Below are 24,434 nucleotides of genomic sequence, written 5' to 3' on the forward strand. Positions count from 1 at the left end.
TTACATCTTTTTCATACAAAAGACCACTGTGCCAGTGGCACAAAGGTATTGGCCATTGTTCTCTGTTCTCATCCCTGATCTGGGAGTTTGTTGATTTTTTAACTTGAACAATCCTGGCCTTTGGCTTTGAGATATTTTGGTGATATCTAGCTATGTATCTAACACTTAACCTGCCTAATAACAATCCTGAATCACTGACTGTGGTTTCTTTTGAGTTCCTTTAGGTGATTCTGTTTGAATCATCTATATCAGCCTCCTTAGGGATAAAGTAATCTCTGAATATCTGTGACTGTTTTCCCTATCAAAACCAGCTAGACATAATACGAGCTTAAGAAATTTTCTAGAAGAATCATGGATAAAGAGAAGGGGGAAATGGTGATCCATGTGAGACAGTGATAAATGAGATGGGGACAACTAAGCCTATATTCTTATTGGATAACGGAGTAGGCTATGGTAATGCTTAGAAATGTCTGGAGCAATGTTCTTCTACATAAGAATGTCTGAACCACAGTGATGTATTTGGCACAAAACTGACAATTTCAATTATTTTCTTGGCCAGAAAAGTTTCAGAAGAAACAAAACTGGCAAGACAGTATTTTGTTCAAACTTCCAATACATTCTTTATTTGTTGTTCATACATTTTTTGAAATACATATTTTTGTATCATGCACATAACAAATGTTTTCTCCGATTGTGTTCCACATTTCTCTAGAGGTAATGATTAACTGTTTCAGTGGGGTTATTCCAGTATTTTGAATAAAAGTATTTTGAATGACCAGTCTGTTCAATACTTTGAAACATCAACTTTATTTCCAGTTTGGATTTAAAAAAAAATTGTTAGAATTTTTGCCAGGGAATAATTCTGTTTCCTGACTAGGTCTAGCCCTAGAGGTGATGTTTGGTAGAATTGTTTTAATCTTTTGTTCCTACCTGATAACATAATGAGTGCAGGTTCAAAAATTACAGAACACTGGGTTGCTATCTACCTGTGTGATCCACAAGTTCGGAAGTCTTCTTCTTGAAAACAGCCAATGGATGTGTTAAATGCTCACCAGAAAGTTCACAGCAAAGAAAGGATGGTGATTAGAACACAAATGGGCAGATACACAAGTAAAGGGAAAGTAGTAAAGGGGTGCATGTGATTGGTTGACTACAGAACAAACTCCACAGTTTAACTCCACTAACATTCCATTTGCAGTACCCAACATGAGTGCTCTGAGGGAAGAGGACTCAGTGTTGGCGTCAGCACAGGTGAGGGAAGAAGAAGGGAGGAGGGAAAAATAATGGAGATGCATGGATATGGAAAAGTCCTCTACAAAATGTACCAAATTTCATTACTTTCATTTACCTGAACTCAGTTAAAAATCGTCTTTACAATCCCCTGCTGTCTGTAAGAACTTTTTATCTATTCACGTGCCCTTGTCACTACATGAAGATCTGAAGAGCTGACTTTTTTGCCTTCTTTTGGAAAACATTCACATTTAATGGTGTTTGTTTGCATGATGAGTTTGCATTTCCTGGTTTTCCCTCACATACCAAGGACTCTTCTCTGCTCATTTTGTAACAATTGATTTGGTTTAAACATAGGAGCTTGCACAGTAGTGATTTTTGTTTGCTTGTTTAGTTGGTTGGTTGGTTTTTTTAAGGAATCATTTTAAATGTGTTCTTTTTATATTGTTCATCTTTATATTGAAGACCTTTATACTATTGACATTTAAGCAGAACAAAGGACTTCATGTTTCCTTCTGGATATATAAGGTGGGCATGCCTAGTCAAGAGCAGGCAATGATATGGCATACTTTTTTTCTGCTGGTAGATATTAAAACAGCAGATTGCTGGACTGCAGGAAGAATTCAAGAGAAATGAGTGCTGCTGGCATGCTGCCTATAACAAGCTGAGAGATCAGGTTGAGATGCTGACCAGGCAGAACACGGAGCTTCTAGATGGGCTCAGAATTTCAGAACATCAGAGGTGGAAAGAAGAAAAACACCTAGAAGCTGTGAATTTCACGGACAGAAAATCAGAGACCCCGGTACTGGATGATATTGTCTGTTTAATACTGTCTGAAAAAATCAGGGGTAGTTTTTCTTTGGACTTGGCATGTGTGAGCACTATTCCTCCATTCCTGCCATGCTTAGCCTGAAGGGAAGGAAATCAGCTCTGTAGTAAGCCATGTTAAAATATAGTTTTTGTGTGGTCCTCTTCCACTTAGCCTTATTGTCCATGAGTTGGACATATCTAAGAGATGATTCAGTGAACCTATCTTAGATACTAACATAAGGGCAGATGTCTCCCTCTGCTAACTATGGAGAGACTCTAGATAAATAATCTAAAATCAGTGCATAAATTAGACAACTAAAGTCTTCTGAAATGAATTCTACTTTTTATGTATATAATGCCATCCATTTTTTTAATGAAACAGCTCTTTAGCCAGCTGCAAGCTGGTTTCTGCAATAGGTATAGTGGGACCTCTTATTAAATCTCATCTTAGTTCTTATTTTGTGCTGTGAACTTTCTGGGATGAAAACACTGTCAACACTGTTCGTGACCTTAGAAAGGCACAAGTTCCACTCCTGATTGGGTGTTACATGGGGGTGGAGCAGGGAGGACAATCAGGGTAGAAAATGTAGCTGGCTAGTGTAAATGTCTGTGGTGATCTCCTGAAATCAAAACTGTTTAATCATAGGTGTACAGATTCTCTTGTCATTTCTCATTCAGCATCCCATACTAGTAGGGTTACTTGTTACGTTACTATGTAACCAAGTAACTTAATTTAGGGGAGTTAATGGAAGGGAGAAAAATAGTTACCCACTTCTTACACAGGACATAGCAAGCCTTGGTGGGATTTAAATGTTTCAGATTGCAATTTAAAAGACAGTATTCTGGTTTGAGTGGGTCATTTCATCTCCCTGTGTATTCAAGGGAGAAAAATATGTGCCTTTAAAGAGGGATCAGTTTCAACCTATATGTGTCAAGGCGACAAACAAATAATTATCTTCTAGATGGTACAGACTGGTGAGATGAATCCTACTTTTCCACAGTGGCTGAACCTAGGAGAAAATAAAATCAAGACATTTACTCCTACATATTTCCCTAATTTGAAAATCTAATTTCTAGTAATGTATCTTTAAAAGATGTTAGAACCACCAGTTAGCATGTCCTTTGCTTTATGGAGCAAAGAAGTTTTGGTCCATCCATCTTTTTATTTGATTTTAATGTACTAGTTAATGAGATTTTTCACGTAACACTGTTAGCTTCTATTGCAAATATCATTTGAAGTTCCATTTCAATTTATCTTTAATTTTCCCAAACCTACCAGCTCATATAACTCATTTTTCACAGATTGTGAAGGTCAGAAAAAATGATTGGAGTCACTTGTACAGAATGAAAAAATAGAAAAATCTAATAAAAGCAAGGATTAGAGAAAGCTGACTGATCGACTTCTGTTGTAGGCCAGATTTCTGCATTATTTCTACTGCTTTGGGGCATTTGGTGATGTATAATTACTGCTCAAGCCACTGAAGGTTTTGTTGTGTGAGAGTAATATTAGGATGCTGTATATAAAGATGCTAGGATGGATATCAAAGATTGTTGTGTCTGATACTGAGGAGTTTCAGTCCCTAGCACAACAAGATGTGGAGTTTAATTTATTGTGTTTAAATATGATAATTTTTATTACATGAGAAAACCAAATGGCTTTGAGGGTTGTTTGATTCTACTAGCTGTGACTTGAACTTTATATAATCATAACAAATTCTCCATTAGGTTGCAGAAGCTATTCTGCAAGAAACAGCATCTTCAACCAAACAAGAAGAGGGACCATGGAAAGATAATCACAAAAGTTACCGTATGTCTTACAGGAGACCGAAGGCATCTTTGCAAAGACGCTTCTTCAGAGATGCAAACAGTGAAGTATGCATTCCTATTACCAGTAGTCAGTTTTCCATGGTTTCAAATATTTATTTGAGAAAATGTTCTTTGGAAACGAAATTTGTGCAAATGAAAGTGTCTCTATTAGCATGATCATGTTTTCTTGCAGTAGGCTTGTGCTGTCATTCAGCATAACTTTGCTTGTAGTTTTTCTCCTGATTTTGCCGTAGCAGGAGACAAACTTTTTTGTTTCCTTTTCTAGAAGTAACTAAATTGTTTCCAGGTATGCCCTGAATTTATTGTAGCTGCTGCTTCACAGATTGATTTTACAGGGAACTGCCATACCTTGCCTCAGAATGCCATAAATCCAGTATTTTGCCATTTGAGGCTTTACTTGCCAATAAACACTAGTGTTATTCTGCCTGATAAAGTCAGTGGGAAAACCATTTAGCTTTTTACAAGTTGTGATAAATTAATTCAGTATGTCAGGTGAGACGCTTGTTGCTGACTGGTGTCTTTATGGCTGCTCCTCTACAGCCAGCTTACCACATTTCTCACACATCTCACTGTTCAGAATATATAGATATCTAAACATTTTGTTGTGCTTTGCTTTCTCTTGGTTTTGTATTTCTTGCTTCTTATTATGAGCATCGATTATAACAAGTCCCCTTTCTTCTTTTTGCTCACATTTAGCAGAAATCTGTGCTTTATTTAAGCGAGCAGTCTCTCTGAAATTCCTCCTACCTACTGGAAACTAATCTCCTGGATCCATTTGCTAAAGCAAAACGGAGCTCTCTCTGCCTATTTAGGGACTGTAATCAAATGTAAAACATTTCAGATGATAAAGGAGTCAACTATTCTACTCCAGTGATCATGACAATGTATGTCTTGAAAGTCATGAGACAGTGGCTTTAATGAATCCTGCATGGTGCCAGGCATGAAAAGACACAATGCTAAGAACAACTCTAAATGGAATATGCTTAAAAGACAGAATCAGTTATGTGTGAATTAGTAGCTTCAAAGAGGATGCAGAGGACGCCTGCCTTCACAAATAAATGTATAGCTATATTTCTAAGCTATATGTTGTTTATAATCAGAAGGTGGATGGTTTAGCTGCAATAAATAGTTTTGTTTGTTCTATACTGATGTTGGGTCTCCCCAGTTCCTTCTACAGCTGGGATCTCTCTGTTCCTCTGTGCTGTGGTGATAGAATTACTAACTAGACAGGTAATGCACAATATACCATCTGCAGTTAAAGTGGCCAGTAAAGTAAAAAAGCTATCTTTGGTAGCTTACTCTGGAAATTTTCAAGGCATGGAAGAGTTTGTTTTATCTGAACATTTAAAGCATTTTTCTGAAATTAGTAAAAACTGGTAACATTTATTCTACTTAGAGAGTCCCTAAGATCCACTGAGTTTCACTGTGGCTTCAGAAACAGGTCTGAGAAGGGGGAAGTTGAGGACACTATTATCTGAGCTTTCACCATCTAGAGAGCACTGGAACCAATCCAACTGGAATCCAGCACAAGCATGATCTAGGCTGGTGGGCACAGTGCCCATATGCCCTGAGTGAACTCTGAAATGTTTGAGAAAGACACATGCTCTTTATCTGATCTGATGGCAGAAGAAGGACTTGCAGTAAGTAGATTGGCTGCTGATTATTTGAATGTAGAATTGAAGGCTTAGGTAAATGGAATATTAAAAAGAAGCCCCAAATCTGTGTCATAGCGATTGATCTGACCATGGTATCTCACTTGTGTTTCCTTTGGATCTGGCCTCTTTAGCTAGCAGGTGGATGCTTTCCCTCAAAGATTTTGTGAATATGAACAATTCTAAATTTAGGATATAGATGAAACAAACTTTCTCATGCTGTTTCTGTCCAGAACTGAGAAACTACATGTGGGAACACATAAAAGTGAATGGAAACACATCCCAGTGAATGGGATAACCTTTAGCAACAGAAGCAGAGATGCATGACACAGGGATGTGTACCTGTATAAACTACTTAAGTTGAAGCTAGCTAGAACTGGTGAGTTTCAGCAGCTGCAGTTAAGAAGGCAAAACAACACTTAATACTTACTTCTGTCTTATTTATTTCAAAACAAATAGAATTCAAGGATATGTGAAAAAAACAGTTGTAGAGAAAGTCTGAATAATGATAAGTAGAGATTAAAATTCAGAGTTTTGGAAGAAAGGATTTTATGAAAAACAAGACATATCTGAGAGATATTCTACATCTCTGAAAAATACATCTTCTGGTTGCGTGTAATACTTCTGATCATGGTTCCTGTTTGTATTGTAACATGACCTAATTGGTGAGGAGCTGGCCACTTCAAACTGTTCTTTAGTGAGACAAGATAGATGTCCATTTTAACTGTATATCATTAGTGATTCCTTCAAAATATGGTTTGAAAGATGTACAGATTGGCCAAAATTGTTAATATTTATTATTTATTAATATTTATTAATATGAATTCTCTCCAAACAAGGTTATTTCTGAATGTATCACTTAGCAGAAATGTGTTGCCAGTTTCCTACCTGACATTCTACTATTGATAAATGTTAGTAATTTCTATGAGAAAAGTTACTTTCATTTCTACTGAAAGATTTAGTGATAACATTTCTTACTGGTTGTGCTTACTTTGAATCTTATTAGAGGGATTTTGCTGTCTAATCTTGCAGGGGATTTTGATGACCTTTGAGGATGTTATTCCTTGTCTATGAATATTCTCCCTGACCATTTACTGACTCTGAAGCAGGGCAGTATGAGTTCTGGGAATGTGTAGGAAGGCTTTTGTAGCATTTGAATTGTCACTGTTTTATTTTGTTGCTTTCACTCAGCTTTTTGACCTGTTAGTGGGAATGTAAACTCCACTTGATGCAAACTCTACGGAACAGAAACTGTGATATTTGAAGGCTATAAAAGATCCTTATTCTGGGGAATTGACAAATGAGAGAATTGATTGGTGTCAAAATAGTGAGGAACTGTAGGTATTAACATCTGGGAGAAAAAGCTCATTGGAAAATTGAAAGGGTTATTGTTGAGCATGAGGATCAAGGGGAACGTATTTTTAAAGTTTAAGTGGGCCCTGAGTAGAACCACATCTTCCTGCTCTTCTCTGCCTTCCTGATAGCATAGATCTGGAGGAACTTTGAGATGTCACATGGTCCTCCTTTTGCTGAAAACAGGATCACTGTCACTGATGGTTATTCAATTTGTATGTTGCCAGCTCCCATGAAAAGATGGGAGATGATCCAAATATCCAAGAAGATCCAAAATAAGCTGGCATCATCTGCTGCCTACCTATTGTTTTAATTATGAAGTTTTACATCATAACTAAAACCCGTCTCTTTTGTTGTCACCAGCTAATCAGCTGATTAATTTTTATTCTGTGTTCAGTGGAGATGGGAAACAACTGATCTATCTTGTGCATGCTGGGAGGCTCTTTCTATCTCCAACCCTGAAACCCCTTTGTATCACAAGGGTCTGCATTTAATGGAGATCCATGTGTTTCCAATGAAAAAAAAAATAACAAGTTTTAGGGATATAATTTGTTTATGCAAGTGATGGAATAGAAAGAGTCTTTATCAAGAACCTCATCATGTGTGATTAACCCGAACACTTCATACTTGAGTCTCTTAAAAAGTGTAGAGCTAAATAGCAGTGGTTGCCAGGGTTGCAGTGATTGCTAGGGTTGCAGTGATTGCTATGATTTATGAAACAATCTCTTAGAATGATATCCATCTGTATGAAAACAGAGACCACACGTAATTCGCTAAGCCTATCTTGATTAATCTTACATTACTGTTTTAAAAATAGGTATGCCAGTGAATAATTTTAAAATGTGTAATATGTGTGATGCATCAAATATGAGATCAGCAGCTCTTACAATGGCATATGTAACTAGCTGGAGAAGCTTTACTAGCACTGTTGTGCATGGAAGCTCCCTCAGCTAAATGGGGTGTTCTTTTGATACACCATGAACGAAACTCACCATGTTCATGGAAACAGCTCTTCTTTCCCCTGGCTTCAACTTATTTCTTCACTTTTGCAGTCCAATACATCCTACTTCATGAGCTCATTAATTAAGTTAAAAAGAATGAGCATGTGCCTCTTCTCACCACATTTTTAAGGCCTATAGACATCTCTGTCCCTCGGCTACAGCATCACCCATGGCACCGCATCAGTAAATGCTGACTTCTGAATGTTCTTTTCAAACGTGGCTCATGAAGCCTCCTTTTCTAAAATAGGCTTTCTAGGCAGCTCTGTGTTGAAACTCTTGTAATGAAGTATTTTCTATTTACAAGTCTTCTATATATAGTTCTTTAATAGCTTGAACTGCAACATTCTTTCTGTACTACACAGCAGCCAAAGTGCATCCACGTCCTTGTGCAAAAGCAATCCCACAAACGGGTTTATCTTTTCCTGAGGCAGGAATAACCTAGACTCTTTTCCTAGCATATTTTTTATGTGCCCTACAGGAACCTTATCCCATACTGCAGTATGTAAAAAGTTTTGATTGGACCAGGTCAGCCCTGTTGGTAGATCCCCTAGTGTTGACTAACAGGGTGGCTTTTGCTAAATGTGTGGCCCAGTGTTTGAAGGTTCCAGCACCCATTGTTCTGAGTGTAGTCTTTAACAGTCCAATGTATTGTTTGATTTTTCTGGAGGCTGGTTCATGATAGAGGATGTGATATTCACATTCGGTGCCATGCCATGCTTTTTGGCTCAACTGTCTATGAGGTTGTTTTGGAAACGACTCCCATTATCTGACTCAGTTCTTTCTGGGGTACTGTGCCACCATAAGACTTGCTTTTCAAGTCCCAAGGCCCACGTTAGTGTATGAATGAAGCTGATGAATGTTTGAGCTGCTGTGGTCCTCTTAGCACTTTCTGATGATGGCAAGCTAGCTGGCTCAAAACTAACCGGGCAGAAAAAGCAGCTCATTTTTGCCCGATTCTACTCACTGAGACAGGTCAATCCCTCTCTGTGGTTGCTGGTGCCATGTAAAGGAAGGGCTGGGGACAGAAGAAGAAGAGTGGAACTCTAGTGAATTGGGCTGAGATTGGCTTGAGCTGCTGTGAAACAGCACTGATGGTTTTTTCAAGTTCTCTGAAATTGCTTGGTAGTTTCAGTCTTGAGATCTTTAACAAGAAAATGACAGATTAGGAGCTCTTTTATTCTATCAGCCTGCAATTTTTGAGATAGTAAGTCTTCATCAAAAATAGTTTTAAATGTCTTCAGTACTATACTGCTTGTCTCAAGCTGAAATCCCAGGCATATTTTGACAGTTTGCCTACTCACTTCTCCTTGAAATCATTATTATCTCTGAAGAACTCAGGCACATCCACAGAATCTGCCTGCAGAAGACACCTCCAAATTTAAAATAGATATCATATTCCTTTACCAATGATTCTATTAATTTATGTACCTTCTAGTATCCTTGTCTGAAAGTGCTGATCAGTTGCCTGTCTCCTGCTCAGAACCATTTTATACTTGGAGGAAAAGATTTAGCCTTTAAAAATTCTACAGCTTTCTGGTGCTGCAATAGGATTTATTTATTGTCTCCTTCTTTGTAAGCACATCCATTAAGCTGTGATGTCATTTCTTAATAGGAATAAGAGATCACCATCTACAACAACAACAGATCCCCCAACTTTCATTGATCAAAGGAAGAAAATTTTACAGCTGTCAAAAAATGGTGACTGCTGTCAGAGAAGGAATTGTGCAGTCTTCCCATTTGTGCTTTGCTAGTCCCATGTCTCTTTAGCTACAGCTCATGGATTTGGACAAATGAAGCTGATGGCAAGTACATTCTTTTCATGGACTGCTTACACTCATCTTCCCAAGCATCCCTTCTCCAGTTTGTGAGACTTTTCTAAATCAGAGTACCTGCTATCATTTCCATAGGGGGTTTTGAATGTTTCTTTGTTTCTGACCAGTTCATGTGTTCATTTCCAGCCATTCACCAGCTCAGTGCATTAGACTTCCTTCTGCTATCAGTTCTGATGGACATGGATGTTGTCCTTTGCCATTTCTGGGATGTCTTCCACAGTGCAAACAGTGACTGTGCTTTTGTCTCATGTTGCCAGTCATTTCTGTGTTAGGTTTGGTACCTCAAAGGTTTTGACTAAGCAAGAGTGCACCCTCAGTTTTCCTGTTATATCAGTGTAACAATTCCTTTGCATCTGACCAACCCTGGTAGTCATTATGCAAACCCATATATCTCATGGTGGTCATGCAGGAATGTTTTGTGTTTTCTCTGTGCTCTGGTCAAATGTCTCCTCAGAAAAAATGAGGAAAGGCTTTTGACTAACTGTGATCTTTCCAGTATAAATGTCTGCTATAGTTTCTTTGAAAGTGGTCACATTTCCTTTTTGTGTCTCACATCTGTCTTAGCAAGGCCTGCGTCAGCCTTGACTGATGGGGAAGTATGAGGGCAAAATGTATAAAGGGTGGACATCTGGCAAGTAAATATGAGTTGTCATGCAATATATTTTACTGGGGTCAACTCAGCCATGGTGTCCCAGAGAGGGTTACCTTTCCTGATCTTGGCAGGATGGTTGGCACTGAAGGATGAGAACCTGAGAGCAGCTCTTGGCCTCATACTGTGATCCTTGGATTACCCTTGACTTACAAATGTGAGAAGCAAAATAAGACCCCAAATAGAGATTTATGTATAAAATATGTGTGTGTCTGTGTGTATGCCCACATATACAAACATTTTCCTGAAAGTTTTAAATGCTTAATAATGCATCCATTGTAGAACGATTTTTAATGCTATTTGAAGATGTTTATATCAACTTAATGCAAATGCATTCAAATCTTTTAGACAATAAAAAGCTCTGTGCAAGGGGATGATCCTTTGAGATCGATGACAAAGGAGCATCAGGAAAAGAAACCATCTAACTGCTCTTTTGGCAGAAGCACAACACCAACTGGCAGGAAGACACATCACCAAGGAAGACTGACACCTTTTGAACCAGAAAAAGTAAGTCACTAACAAGATCTATTTAGACTGCCTTTATTTTCTTTTTACTGTATTATTCAGAAGCTGGATTGGGATCCTGATCCCTGAATAGCTGCTGCTTGGTCCTCTTCCTCTGGTTCTGCAGGTTTTTTTGCCAGAAATTATCTTAGAGACTGTTTATACATATATAATGTATAAATATAAAATATAGTTATATTTATTTTGCTATTTGGGCACCTGCAGGCCAGATCATAGGTGAATACTCCAAAAACTGCACCCCTTGCCCCCCAGAAAAAGTTTGGAGCTGATCCTATTCACAAATCATAAAGGCATCTCAGGGCCAGCAGTTCCCTGGGGACCAGGGGATGGGAGCATCAGGGTCTCTCAGTGCAGTCTGTCAGGATAGGGCCCATCCCACAGCCACAGCCAGGGAGGAGGGCAGGCTGGGGATAGAAGTCAGGGTCATGCCAGAATCCCAGTCATCAAAGCCCATACTGATGAGATTGGTGGTCACAACCAGAAGTCATCCCATGGGTCGGGGTTGGGATATGGATCAATGAGGTGCATGGCCAGGCACAGGCATGGCTGCAGTACAACCCAACACAGACCTAGAGTGAGAGCTGCTGAAATGCAGCTCCCAAGAGAAGGGATGGGGTGGGAGGTAGGGGGATGGATCTGTCTGAGGCTTCTTCCAGCTCTTCCCCTCACATCTCTTTCCACAACAGTCTGAACTGAGATTAGACACCAGTACTGTATCAGTGCACAGACAGCTAAACTCCTAGGAAAGGGAAGCGCACTATGGCCATGTCACTAATAGCTCCCATGCTCCAGTGAAGCACAGCTGTATGTCAGGCCATCTCCATTTTGCTTCAGGTTGTACATCAGCCTTCTCCTGCTGGGAGAAGAATAGATGACAGGAAATCACCTGGAGCTGTCTCACATCTGAGTGTTGGTTTTAAGGAGCCTAACTCATCTTCCTATGTAAAAGGTAACTGTGGGAACTTTCTGCCTGCCTAGAGTAGTCTGCAAATCACTTGGAGACACTAGTCCACAATTCTTGGGTCACAGGCAATATGTTATCACTAAAACAGTCTTGTGATTCTTAGAAGAATTGTGAAAATTGTATTTTACGAGAGAGAGAGCAGATTGTGCTGTTGCCTGCTTACTCACTGGGTTTGTTGTCCTGGAAGCTCAGAAGGTGAGAGAACGGATGTGATCTGCACTTGACTTTGGTCCAGGACAAAATGACCTTAGGGAGGATGGGCAAGCTGTTAGCAAACATTTATCGGTATAGGAAGCAATGTGTTGCAAGAATCTGAGAGCTAACATCTTCAAAAAACCTTCTGAGATACGTATGGGCACATGATTCAGTGATCTTCGTATGCTTTCAATGACCCCTTTTACTTTGCTTTTTCCTGTAGGCAGGTCTTTACCCATTTCATATACCTCAGAAGACATGTTCCTCTCACATGACGACAGCAATGACACTTGCAGCTTTGCGCCCTGCAGTAACATTGAAGAAACAGAGGTATTTCATCATGTAACTCTATAAAAGAATTCAGTGAGTCTGACCTTAGTTTTTGTATGCAACATGCTAACTCCCATCCAGCTGAAAACAATACTCTCCTGGCTTTATTTGCTTGCCTCTACTTATGATAAGTACACTCTTTAAAACAATATTTCAATACCTTGCAAAAAATGTAGTAGATTTCTTTATCAAGATGTTCCTGCACAACTATTGGACATTAACAGATTTATGTTCCTAGTTACCTTTTTTATTTTGGGTCAGAAAGAAGAGATTCTTAACCTTCAAAAGACAGAAAAATTGTTAAAACCTCAGAATAAAGTGGCTTTTGTGACCACACACAGGAGAAGTGGCATAACTGCATATGACAACAAAGTATCTACAGACAGTTCTACTGCTTTTGTGGATGCTGAAACAAAGGTTTGAGCAACTTACAATTCTGGCTCTTATATAAACATCGACTTTATTTTTTTTTCCATTTGTAATCTGAAACACACCAAGAGAAAGAAAACTTCCATTCCCATTTCCAGTGCTATGCAGTGGACACAGAGTTTTAGGTATGGATCTGGCAACTTCAGGCACTGTGTTTACAGCTTTTTACTGGAGCGTATCATAGCCCTTTGGGGAGCAGTATTGCCTGTTCCTTTGGATCCCACGTACCAAAATATACCACATCTTCAAACTGCAATTAACATTAGTTAGTAACCATTCTTGATGCTATGTGTCAGATGTCAAATAACTTAAGGCTCTTTTATGCTGCCAGACAGGGCAAAGAGCACTTACTGTAGTGATAAATTGGAAGTGTAGCATCCTGAATAGCTCTTAAGTTACACAGTTAGCATTACCTACAGCTAAGAACCTTTTAATTTGTTTTGGAAGAGTGGATTTAGCTAATACAGGTACATTTATTTCAAATGAGTAGCTCAGTATTCAAGAGAAAGACCCATTCTTTGTTCTTGTGTTCATTTGTAATTTCCTATAGCATAGTTTCACCAGAATGCACTCTTGTCACCTCATTTTTGGACTTTCTCTATGCTATCTTTTGTTTTGCTAACCAAAGTTAACTGGAGTTAATGTGCAACTTTTCTAGCTATGACTAAATGATCAGAATTGGTTACAAAAGCAAGGCAATACCAGAAAGAAGGGCAGTTTTCCTCTGTGTTTGTGAAAGTAAATATGGGTTTTGCACAGTTAATTAAAATTAATGAAAATATTTTTAAAACATTTCTTTTTATATATCACTGACTGTGATGTTTTCATAATGTAGCCTCCAAAATCAATACTATCTAGAAGGTCAACGCTACATCAAGACAGAAGAATAAGTGAAGAAGAGGTACAGGAAAAAATTGAGTATCGTGATGGAAAGGTGAGGTAAAATAGGATGCAAAAATATTTGAAGAGATCGATAGGACTGCAGTACAAATGGGAATCACTACTTCAAGTAGCCATAGACTATTATGTCTCCAATTAAATGTGTGTTCCTTAAAGGAGAGCTGAAGTATAAATTCACACCACGAATGACAGGAAATATTTATAGCTGATGAGCTGAATATCATTTAAACTAATTGTTTTCTTCTTTTCCACATGGATTTACTCTGTGACTTTCACCAGATTTGCTTTGTTTATCTCAGTTATGGGCTGGGAGGAATTATATGCTTGCCATTAGAAATGAAAATGTGCTAGTGGGGTAGTGATGGTGTTTGGTAGTGCAAGATTGAAGGCCATTCCTTTATTTCCTTGGATGTGAATCTAATGGTAGTGAGATGTGGCAGCTGGACACACCACTGTTGGAGAAGCCTTTCATTATACGCAGCTGGCTACAGCTGGAGTAGCATTAGTGGAGTTGGGTTCAATGCAGGCTGTCCTGTTTGCTCAAGCCACCTGTCAAAACCCCCAATGATTCCTCAGCTGCATCCAGAGATTGCTTCCAGCTGCTCCTTTTCCTGAAGGCCCATAGCTCAGCTTGGCAGCTGGTTTCATCCCTTTCCTGGAAGTCCTTGTTTTCCAGGAGGGGATGAGCAGGCAATTCCTGCTGGCTTCCCACTGTGTTCCACAACTCCTTGCCATGAAGCTAGACAATTTGTGTCTGAGTGGCTATGTAAACTTTCCTGCACAGCAGCTCAGGTGCTTTGACTTAATTAATATTAGATGATCTATGTGTTTGAAGGTAGAAGAGGTGCTTACTGATGGACGTCGAATCATCACTTTCAGCAATGGTACTAAAAAAGAAATCAGTGCTGACAAAAGGATGACAACAATTAGCTTTTTCAATGGAGATGTAAAGAAGATCATGCCAGATCAAAGAGTGGTGTGTAATTTTTTTGTTTCAAGTAAAATATAATTATTAAGTGATTTTCCAACAATGTCCTACCATTTATCTTGATCTATCAGCCTGGGGAGAAATTGATGAGAAAGGGTGTCGTTTTAACAACCCTGAGTGGTGAAACTGCTTCATCTATAAGGACAAAAGTGGAGATGAATGTAGCTGGCAAAGAAGGAACAAGCAGATAGTTAGCTAAGCAGATTAAAGGAGACTGAAAGAAGGCAAAGGGCAGGGGCAGCCAACTGAAACAAGGACGGGGTTTTGTGTGTTTGTGGGGCATTTAACATAGTAAAGCCCTTCCCAAATCTCTGTTGGTGAAGTTAAGCCATCACCATCATAGGGGTTTCTTCCATCTGGTATTGTGTAAACAAAAACAGTTAAAAATAAAGTGAGTTAGAGTGGAAATTAGTGAGGCCTTGGCATCAGCAGAACTATTTTAAATTAATAGTGCATGGCTGGGAGCTGAAGCAAAGAGGTGGGAAGATGACTTTCATATGTGCACTGTTCTCTTGTATGCTGCAGAGATGAAAGAAGTGTCATCTAGACACAGCCATGAAGGGGGGGGGGGGATGAATAAGAGGAAGGAACAGCAGTACAAAAATAGCTGCATTTATGGATGTCAGGGGCAGAAAATGACCCTCAAATTACCTCTTTAAGATGGGTTATTTTTAAGCACATTTTTATGGTTGAGTCTGCTTATGCAAATATTGTGAACATGCTACAAACACTTCACTCTCCTTCCAGATTTATTATTATGCAGATGCACAGACAACCCACACTGCTTATCCAGATGGCCTGGAGGTGCTGCAGTTCCCTAATAATCATATAGGTATGTAAGAACTCATAAATGTGAATTATACATGCAGGAAGATTTTTATTCTGAAAGTGTTGACTTATTCTGACTCCACCAGATTGGGTATTTTCTCCCTATTTTGCTTTGTCTTTGCATTTCTCTTCCAGTATGTTCCATCACTTTACTGCTCAGTTTCTTCCTACAAAAGAAAGATAATAATGGCATGCAAATGCTCTTTGAATTTTGATTATATATTCAATTGTTTGACTTCTTTAGCAGTACACTGGATATCATTTCCAATCTCACTGTCAAAAAAAATAATCTGATCTAGCTCTGTGTAAAGAAACATGGAAGAATACCAGGCAGATTTTTTACATTTTCTTTTCCACAGAAAAACATTATCCTGATGGCACAAAAGAAATTGTGTTCCCAGATCGCACAGTGAAATGCCTCTATAGCGATGGATTCAAGGAAACTTTTTTCCCAGATGGTACAGTAGTAAAAGTAGAAAAGTAAGTCCCATGTTAGTGACAGGTACCAGGCACTGGACACAGGTACAAAGATACTGACACTTAAAATTCTGTCTGGATTCCGCATGACTGGGAAATTTCCACATGAAAGAGGAAAGGGTTTGTAAGATAATGAGGGATCTGCTACAGTGAGGCACTGAAAATTGTTCACTTCCACCTTAGATGATAGGGGACTCTGAAATTTTCCTCATTTAATTCCATGTAACTTTACACTGGACAAGGTTGCTGGGAATTCACCAGCTGCCTGTATTAGCTATGTGGGTACTAAAGGACTCAGGATGAGAACTCCTGAGCTCTATTCTTAGCTTTTTGTCCATCTTTCTGATCTTGGGCAAAGCATTTTGTGCATTCTCTCTGTATTCCTCCACGGAAAATGAGGAAAAACAACAATAAGAATTTCTTACACATGCCTCTTCTGGGCTTAGGGAGGATCCTGTTGTAAAACAGATTTCCTGCTTGAGATCCCCTCATAAAGAAGTCATTTAAAAATGTGGATCTCACAATGTATTAGGTATAATTCTATGCACTGAAGTACTTTGTATTGAAATCCTACCGTAATATCAGATCTCATGCCATCGCATGTAAATTCTGAGGTGAATTATAACCTACCTGAGAAAGTTCCCACTTGAAATTATTTTCCACTTTCATTGTGTCACATTAGACAGCTCAGTGAGATAGGTTAATAACAGACAGTGCCTTCTCACCACTTCATTCATTGCTATTTTTTTCAGGAATGGAGATAAAATAGTGGTATTCAGTAATGGCCAAAAGGAGATTCACACTGTGCAGTTCAAGAGGCGGGAGTACCCAGATGGCACTGTGAAAACTGTGTACTGCAATGGCAGACAGGAAACCAAGTACTCCACTGGACGGGTTCAAATTAAAGATGATGAGGGTAATATCATCCTAGATAAGAAATGATTCCTCCCCTCAAAGGGCTGCACTCTACGTAAGTAGCTTAACTTGTTTTCTTGGCAGTTCAGAACTGTTTGTTAGGAAGATTTAAACCTTGTGAAAATAAATGGATGGAACCGTAGGGCTGTAATTCACTTTGTCTCAGTGACTGGTGCTTAGTTCAGAATAAACTTACCCAAATTAAATGTCTCTTGGGTAAGACTTGAAGGAGATGCTGTCATGTCCTCTTTGTGTATGTAATGTTTAAATAAATGCCTGTAGTATTTCTCATCAAAGTGTTTGTTTCGTGATATTGATTACACTTTCCCTTGTTTCTCTGCTAATTAGTTACAAAAGTGACTACAACAAAGAACCCTGGAATAAGAAGCTTTTGAATTTTAGTTTATGTTGCTTTTTCCCTGTTTATGCTCCATTGCTGGCGGGGTTCAAGGCCAGGTGGGACAGAGCCTTGGGTGACGTGGTTTGGTGTGAGGTGTCCGTGCCCATGGCAGTGGGGTTGGAACTAGATGATCTTAAGGCCCTTTCCAACCCAAACTATTCTATGATTCTATGCCAAGTAGAACAAATCTATATATTGGGTTTTTTTCTCAGTTAACCTCACAAAAAATGTAGAAGTGATTAATGTTTTCAGTTGATTTGGATTCTTTGGAGCAGAAAATACCAGCATGTATCAGGTCTTATCATGAGCTGTACATTAGACCAAAACCTGAGCAGGAGTTGAGTAAACAGTCACAGCTCTGGATGTCCCTTCTAACCTAAATTATTCAATAATTATAGGTTCATAATCTGAGAACTCTGTCTCACGCATTTGAAGACAAAATGTAATTCTTATTGCATCCTGGTTGTTATTTTGGATGAAATACCCCTTTCTTCTTCCTCCAGCAGTCTTTCCTCAGACCTCCTTTGTATTGCTTTGTATTTGAATTAACCTCTCCCACTACTGCCTTTATCCTGTCAGTAGTGCAAAAGTATTTCTGGTCAGTGAATCTCTCCATCCTCAGGGCTCTTTGGATGGCACTCGATACCTAGGAGGATTAATCATTTATCAGATGATGCTTTCAACTGCTTTCCCTACAGACTACCTGTCCATCATCTGTCTTGAATTTTTCTGAAGCACTGAAACATTTACCCTGCAGAGCTCAGCTCATTACCTGCCCATTGACTGAGAAGACCAATTATCTCCTTATGCCCTCCGTGAATTCCTATAGCAACAAACACTTTCATAGCATGCTGCTTCAGCCGTTTCTCACACCTAAGTGCAAAATAATTTCAAGATTATGGACTTGCTCTTTCTTCTCTTCAGTTTCCAGTGGGTCAGACTATCAATGAATCACCATTCGAGTTACAGAGCATCTTTGGAAGAAGTAGATTGAATAGAGCAAGAAGAGTTGCTAATATTGATCATACACATGCTTCAGTTTATTAATTTGATCATGATGCCAGGAACATCCATGCAGTTTGATGTCGGCTGATGTGATAATAAAATGCATTGTTTTCCTTTACTCCTGTGTAACAAAGGAACAATTTATAAACCTGTGCTTTTCTCTAGTGAAATATTTACTATAACTTATGTGGTTTGTGAAAGGAAACTCTAATTAAAATAAATCCAGAATATCATTCTTTTCCATGTGTTTCAGTAAGAGTTTCAGTTCAGTGCTGCATTGTGCTGACCAAAACAAATTTATGTTGAATTTTTTCTTAATTAGCCATGATGAAAGAAATGAATGTTATTAATGTTTTCAGTTTGTCTGGGAAGCTAGAAGTGATACTTATGTCTTCTAAAGGAACACTGTTTTTATTTCCAGGAATTCCTTTTAACAAAAGGTTCACCACTTAATATGCTGACATTCTCTTTGTTTCTATAGTAATACAGAAAACAGGCTTTGTTTGCAGCTTTTAGCCTTAAATCACTGTTTGCTGTTCAATAACATGTGTATATTATCCATTCTAATTGTAAATTAAATAAGGAGCAATTTTGTTTGTATGCTGCTTGCTCCTTGCTTTGTTAAACATTCTCAACTGTGCTGCATGGATCAGCATGGTGAATATAAACATCAGCAAGCTGTTTCCACACACCCATTGTTGGATGCATAGTTTTAGAGACTGACTTGTGCATATTCTCTGTGCATTACACCTATGCAGGTGTGGAGGCCAAATTATTCCGGAATCAAATGCTTCCTGCAAGTGCAGTTCTACTTTCTGGCAAATCAACAGCAAACCTTTAGTTGGTGAAATCAAAGGGTGAGACTACTGAAGATTTCACAGTACTTTTGCTAACCTGTGTCTTGCCATTGCTTTTACCAAGGCATGTTTTTCAAGTGATATTTCATAATATAATAGCAAAGGAATTCTCAAAATAAGGGGCAAAAATGTGGCTTGAAAAGGGGGAGACATAAAAAACTTCTACATAAATGACAAGCTCTGTCAAGCATGTTAAAACTGGGAGTCCTTCACAGACCACTTATGACACATGCCACATTATTTTTCATGGGTTGATTCTCACACCCTAGCTTCTCCACCTTCCACTTGCATTAGTTAACCAGAAGCAGTAATGGCTCTACCACTTATAGCTCATAGTTGTAGGAACACAAATAATCCAAATTAAGTGTGACTGCATACATAGTTGAACAGTACGTACACGTACCTACTTTACCATGGTTTTTGTCCTAGAGGGTGTTTTTTATGAATCCTTCAGGGAGATGGAACACAGGTGGGAAATGCCACTTCTTATCTTTCAACAGATTTTCTGGCATGAGTGGAAACATACTATAGCCAGTATTTGGCCACAATTTTGATTCAAATTTAGAATACAATGACTTCTGAACAGTGTTACTTCCTTTCAGACAGCTGGGGGCAGCAAAGATGCACAAGGGCAGGCAGTATTTTGCCCATCATCTAGAATACTTCAGTATACAGTGTAGGTATTCTTGCATGCACAGCTGATCACTAGTTTTAATGTAAGTGAAACAAAGATGCCTAAGCACCATCAGGTGGCATTTCTGAGAATGTTTTGAGAAATGCAATTCTCCAGTTTTATTCTGGGATTACTTTAATATTGCAATAATTCCTTTAAAAAATTAGTACTTTAATTATAAAAAAAAAATCTCATGGTAACTGATAGATTACGGTTTTCAAATTGTGTATTGTTTGACATATCTTTCTAATACAACTTCAGTGCACATCTACCTCCTTCCAGATAAAGTTGTCATGACATGTCTATATAACCTGATGTCATGAAGTTCCACAGAAGTTAAATAGCCTGCCCTTCATGTTCTGCTGTTTAGATGGTCACTAGTTTGTTTATTTCCTTATGAAGTCCTTTATATCTGTCCTTTCCCTGGAAGCTTGAAGTGCAGCTTTGTTAAAAGGAAAAACAAAGACAAAATCTCCTACATGGGGGACAGGCCTCTGTTTTTTATCAGAAGATATAGGGGCATGTGGTAAACCTGTAGTTGCGGAAGTCAGACGTAGGTATCCGACAGCTGAGTTGGGCAGAAATGTGTGCAGAATGCCCAGCTCCTGGGAACTGGTTATTTTTAGTTTCAACTTTTGCTTGGGAGGGTATCTTTGGCCTGTTCACCCTTTCCTGCAGCTGAGAAGTCAGCATTTTCCTGGATGTGCTCTGGCAGTTTTCTCTGTCAGGGTAGCCAGCATTTGAATTGATCCTCTGGCAGCCTGCAGGGCAGGCTGTGCAGAAGAAGCAGCAGTACATTTAGCCACTGTTTTGCAAGCAAGGAAACCAGGAGTCTCCTCGATGGTACTCTCACTAGCTGTGCTCCAGAGTATCCACCTTCTGCCACCCTTTATCCCAGGCTTGCCTCAAAATTGATTTTGCCTCAAAATGTCCGTCTGTTTGTAGTTCAGCAGTACAACAATATCATGAGGAAGTTTTATTTCCACAGTGTCATCAGTGAAACAGTCTAAAACAATTCTGGACTGTAGTTGACTTCTAGAAGCCATGGCTTGAATTTGTCATCGATCAAGATGTCAAAGCCAAAGACCTCAAAGCAATCAGAGCCCACTGGTAAAGGGGTTACAGCAAGCAGAGTGAGAATCGCTGTGTTACTGATCTGCCAGTGGACCATGTCATCAACCCCAAATATTCAAAGGTAAGAATGAAATTCGCTGAAGGTCCGTCTGCAGACATAGCCAATCTCTTCTTTATATGTTTAGGTTTCAGAGTGTTGTTATTTCTCTCAGTTCTGATTTCCTGAAACCCCACAGAGCTGCTGTTCAAGGACTAGACTCCATGTTCAGAACAGAGAGTGCAATGGACAAGAAAAGGGTGTGCTGAAGACCATTCTGATACAGAATCAATATACTAACCTGTATCTCCTCTTTGAAAGCAGCAAGCAAAGGAAATACAAAATGGGCAGGACACATGCTACAAAAAAGACTCCTTCATATCTATTACCAGAGTGACATACTTGTTCTTTCTTTTCACGCTGAGTTTTAGACTCCAGAATGAGTAGCCTCTGCCTTCTAAACTACAGAAACCAAGGGAACATGTCACATCGCAAAGTACTCTATTCAGTGTGTAGCTGAGTTGGCCAGAGAGGCTTTTTCTGTGGAAAAATTATGATTTGTTGAAATGGAAATCTTTTTTCCAGAGAACAAAAGCAATCCTTTACCACCTTTTTTATTTCATTTTAATTTCCTTGTTTTAAAGTTATTACAGTATCTTATTTTCTTTTTTTAAATGACAATGGTTCTGATTCTTTAAATGTTAATTTAGTTTTAAAACTAAAAGGCCAAATGTGGAGTTAATTACCAAAACGTAAATTGACGCGATTCACAAGTTTTGCAAGTCACAAAACCATTTAAGAGTCTCATTATTTTATTTGAATGCGAAAAACAATTCAAAGATTCTTGCAGGATGAAAAAACATATTTCTCTCTCCACCTCTTGACATTGGGTGACTCTCACATGGTGTACCTATGTCTTGGCTCTCCAATGCACGCTGCTGCTGCAAGGGGGAATCACAAAGCATTCACAGAGCTCTTCTACAAGCAGTGCCATGAAGTCTGTGACAAGTGCTTTATAACACAGTGGGCAAACCCAGGAGAGTCTCAATGGGGACTTAGTGGGAGGAGGGCTTTAGAGAAGGGACTAAGGTATTTCAGGGATGCTGGGAGGCACAGCAGTGGCTACTTCACCATAGGCCTCTAGTATGTAGGTCAAAACTAGCACTGGACCACTTTATATCCTTTAGTGAGGGAATATTACCTAAAATTGAAGGGATCTGAAACGAGCTTTGGTCCAGGATGTGAGGAATGGGGCTTCTATTCAAAAGAGACTTTAAGCATCATTAATGGGCTGTGACTGTGGCCAAAATATAAATTTCTATATACAATGAATTTCCATATTCCAAAGTAATATTTAATTCTGTATTCTGATGATAATATGCATATTAATATAATCAGTGACGTTTTACTATCAGACTTGCAGTACCTTTCCATCTCAAGTTTAAGCTAGTGTTGGAAAGGAGCACGTTTGAAACTGCGCTGGGATTATTTCTCTGAATCCCCTTAGAGATCCCTTTGGTCAGTCAGTTCTAGCTGTCCTGGTTGCCTTACCTCCCAGTTTCTTGAGCATCTGCAACCTACTCACTGAGGGGGCAGAGCAGCGAAAAGAGAAAACCTGTAGGCAGTGCAAGCACTGCTGTGTAATAGCCAAAACACTGGTGTACTAGCAACACCGTTTCAGATATAAAAATCCAAAATACATCAACATATGGGCTGCTATGAAGAAAATTAACCCCATCCCAGCCAGACCTAGTACAGGAGTAAAAAGAAGAACTTATCAAGGTATCCCTCTGAGGGAGGGATTATCTTTTTTGCTCTGAGGTTGTATAGCACCTCATGTAGTGAGATCCTGATTTTTCTGTTGGGATGTTACAAACAAACAATAGATGATTATGTTCATACAGATCAATATTTCACTGATGTTCATCTCCGAAATCCTTTTTGCTTCACTTGCTGTTGAACATTGCTGTGCAAAAGAGAATTGGAGGAGGAGTTGGTGTTGCGTTTCACTGCCTGTTATTGAAATGAAATCAAATTTCTGCATCAGATGGAAGCAGGGCAGAGTGAGAATCAGCAGCAGCCTAGCAAATCCATCTGTTATCTCAAGACAGTTGGGAGGCCATCAGGATTCAGCAGAAACAGTAGTTTTACCATTTGTATTTCCAACAGAGAGATTAAGAGCATGCCTTTGAGCTGGTAGGTCAAAGGCTCAAGAGAAAGGTGGATCTATGAGGGATCCACCTACCACCTTCTTTTCTGCAGGATATAATGAACTCTACTTAATGTATGAGACCTGGAAAAGAAGCCTTCCATTTGAAAAGCCATGGATCAACACAGGTGAAGTCTGGAGTGGAGTCCAGATGCTTGGGAACAGCAAATGTTACAGAGGTAGCAAAGTAGCATGAAAGGTTCTCTTATAAAAAAAACATAACAATTTGTTTGGGGTTTTTTTACATAAATTGTATTACTTATTTCTATCATGTTGTCACACCATATGGTGCCTCGTCCTCCTGTTACGGTTAATAACTGAGAAGAAGTAGTTTCAAATGTTAGCTCCATGGAGTGCAAAAACTTAACTAGCTATGTAGTTTGTTTCCAGGAGCAGCAATAATCTTACAGATGAGCAGCATTTGTCTTCAATTGCTTTTGTGCTGCCTGGGTCACACAGAGGATCTGATAATAATGTCATTATCAGTAATGTTCATGATATCTGTACAGTGCTTTCTCATCAAGACGCAGAGACACTGCACAGTAATCGCACTACAGCACTCTTCTCCTTGCAGTAAAACCACACAAATCCAAGACTGGAAATAGTATAGTATGGGTAAAACTCCACAGAAGTTGAAATGAAATGAGGGAAAACCTTACCTGAGGCACTGCTAGATGTGTATAGGTCTCAAGGAGGTATAACAGGATAGGCACATCCTTCTTTTCTCCTCATTCTGTGACTCACACTGTTATCTGCTTCCTTTTCATGACTGAGTTCCCCATGTAACATGCCCTGGCCACTTCTCTTGAAAACAGCTGTCTGTGGATGGGCAAGTGGGGAAAGTTCATCATGACTGAAGTATTTGGTCATGTGAAAGGCATCCCTTTTGAGAGAAAAATGCTCTAAGTAGTGATGCAAAAGTGGAGATAGGAAACCCAAAAGGGAAGGTGTGCTGGGACAGAGGGATGATATAGGCAGAAACACAGTTGTCTGCTGATTTAAGACAAGTTGGTGGATTCAGCGGTTGGTGGGTTTTGTGGTGTTCAGATGTGAGCTGCAAACTACAGCCAGTTTACAACTTGATGTTATTTACAGCATGTGTTAAAGAATGCAGGAAAAGAACCATATGAATATTTATCAGTGGTTCCATGAAATGATGTGTGTTTTCTGCAGTCACCTGCGCAACTCCCACTGCTATCATCTTCTGATTTTGCACGTGGGCTTTTCGGATTTAATTTTAACCCTACGGTACTAGGTCTGATGCACAGATACAA

The 24,434-nt window shown here is 39.1% G+C and overlaps 2 protein-coding genes across 2 annotated transcripts in view; one reads left to right on the plus strand and one right to left on the minus strand.

Annotated features, from left to right (window-relative positions):
• Positions 1 to 17,319, plus strand: part of LOC133225797 (centromere protein J-like) — a 35,116-nt gene extending 17,797 nt beyond the window's left edge. Inside the window, exons 10-20 of the mRNA XM_061378584.1 lie at positions 1,817 to 2,032; positions 3,766 to 3,912; positions 10,703 to 10,861; positions 11,714 to 11,828; positions 12,262 to 12,368; positions 12,630 to 12,785; positions 13,633 to 13,731; positions 14,533 to 14,673; positions 15,433 to 15,517; positions 15,873 to 15,993; positions 16,743 to 17,319. Of these exons, the coding sequence (XP_061234568.1) occupies positions 1,817 to 2,032; positions 3,766 to 3,912; positions 10,703 to 10,861; positions 11,714 to 11,828; positions 12,262 to 12,368; positions 12,630 to 12,785; positions 13,633 to 13,731; positions 14,533 to 14,673; positions 15,433 to 15,517; positions 15,873 to 15,993; positions 16,743 to 16,932 (1,536 nt within the window). The 3' untranslated portion in view covers positions 16,933 to 17,319. The remainder of the gene's footprint in view (positions 1 to 1,816; positions 2,033 to 3,765; positions 3,913 to 10,702; positions 10,862 to 11,713; positions 11,829 to 12,261; positions 12,369 to 12,629; positions 12,786 to 13,632; positions 13,732 to 14,532; positions 14,674 to 15,432; positions 15,518 to 15,872; positions 15,994 to 16,742) is intronic.
• A 2,907-nt stretch (positions 17,320 to 20,226) lies between these two features.
• Positions 20,227 to 21,089, minus strand: TTLL2 (tubulin tyrosine ligase like 2; the record flags this gene model as incomplete). The annotated part of the gene is given in 4 exon segments (XM_061378702.1): positions 20,227 to 20,350; positions 20,352 to 20,538; positions 20,541 to 20,852; positions 20,855 to 21,089. Coding segments are annotated over 4 exon segments (858 nt in total), but the record flags the coding sequence as incomplete, so codon positions are not given.
• Between the last annotated feature and the right edge of the window lie 3,345 nt (positions 21,090 to 24,434).

The sequence above is a fragment of the Neopsephotus bourkii genome, unplaced genomic scaffold (genome assembly GCF_033783945.1).
Source record: "Neopsephotus bourkii isolate Nb327-2 ecotype Australia unplaced genomic scaffold, CSIRO-AGI_Nbou_v1 NB_1767, whole genome shotgun sequence".
NCBI classification, from domain to species: Eukaryota; Metazoa; Chordata; class Aves; order Psittaciformes; family Psittacidae; genus Neopsephotus; species Neopsephotus bourkii.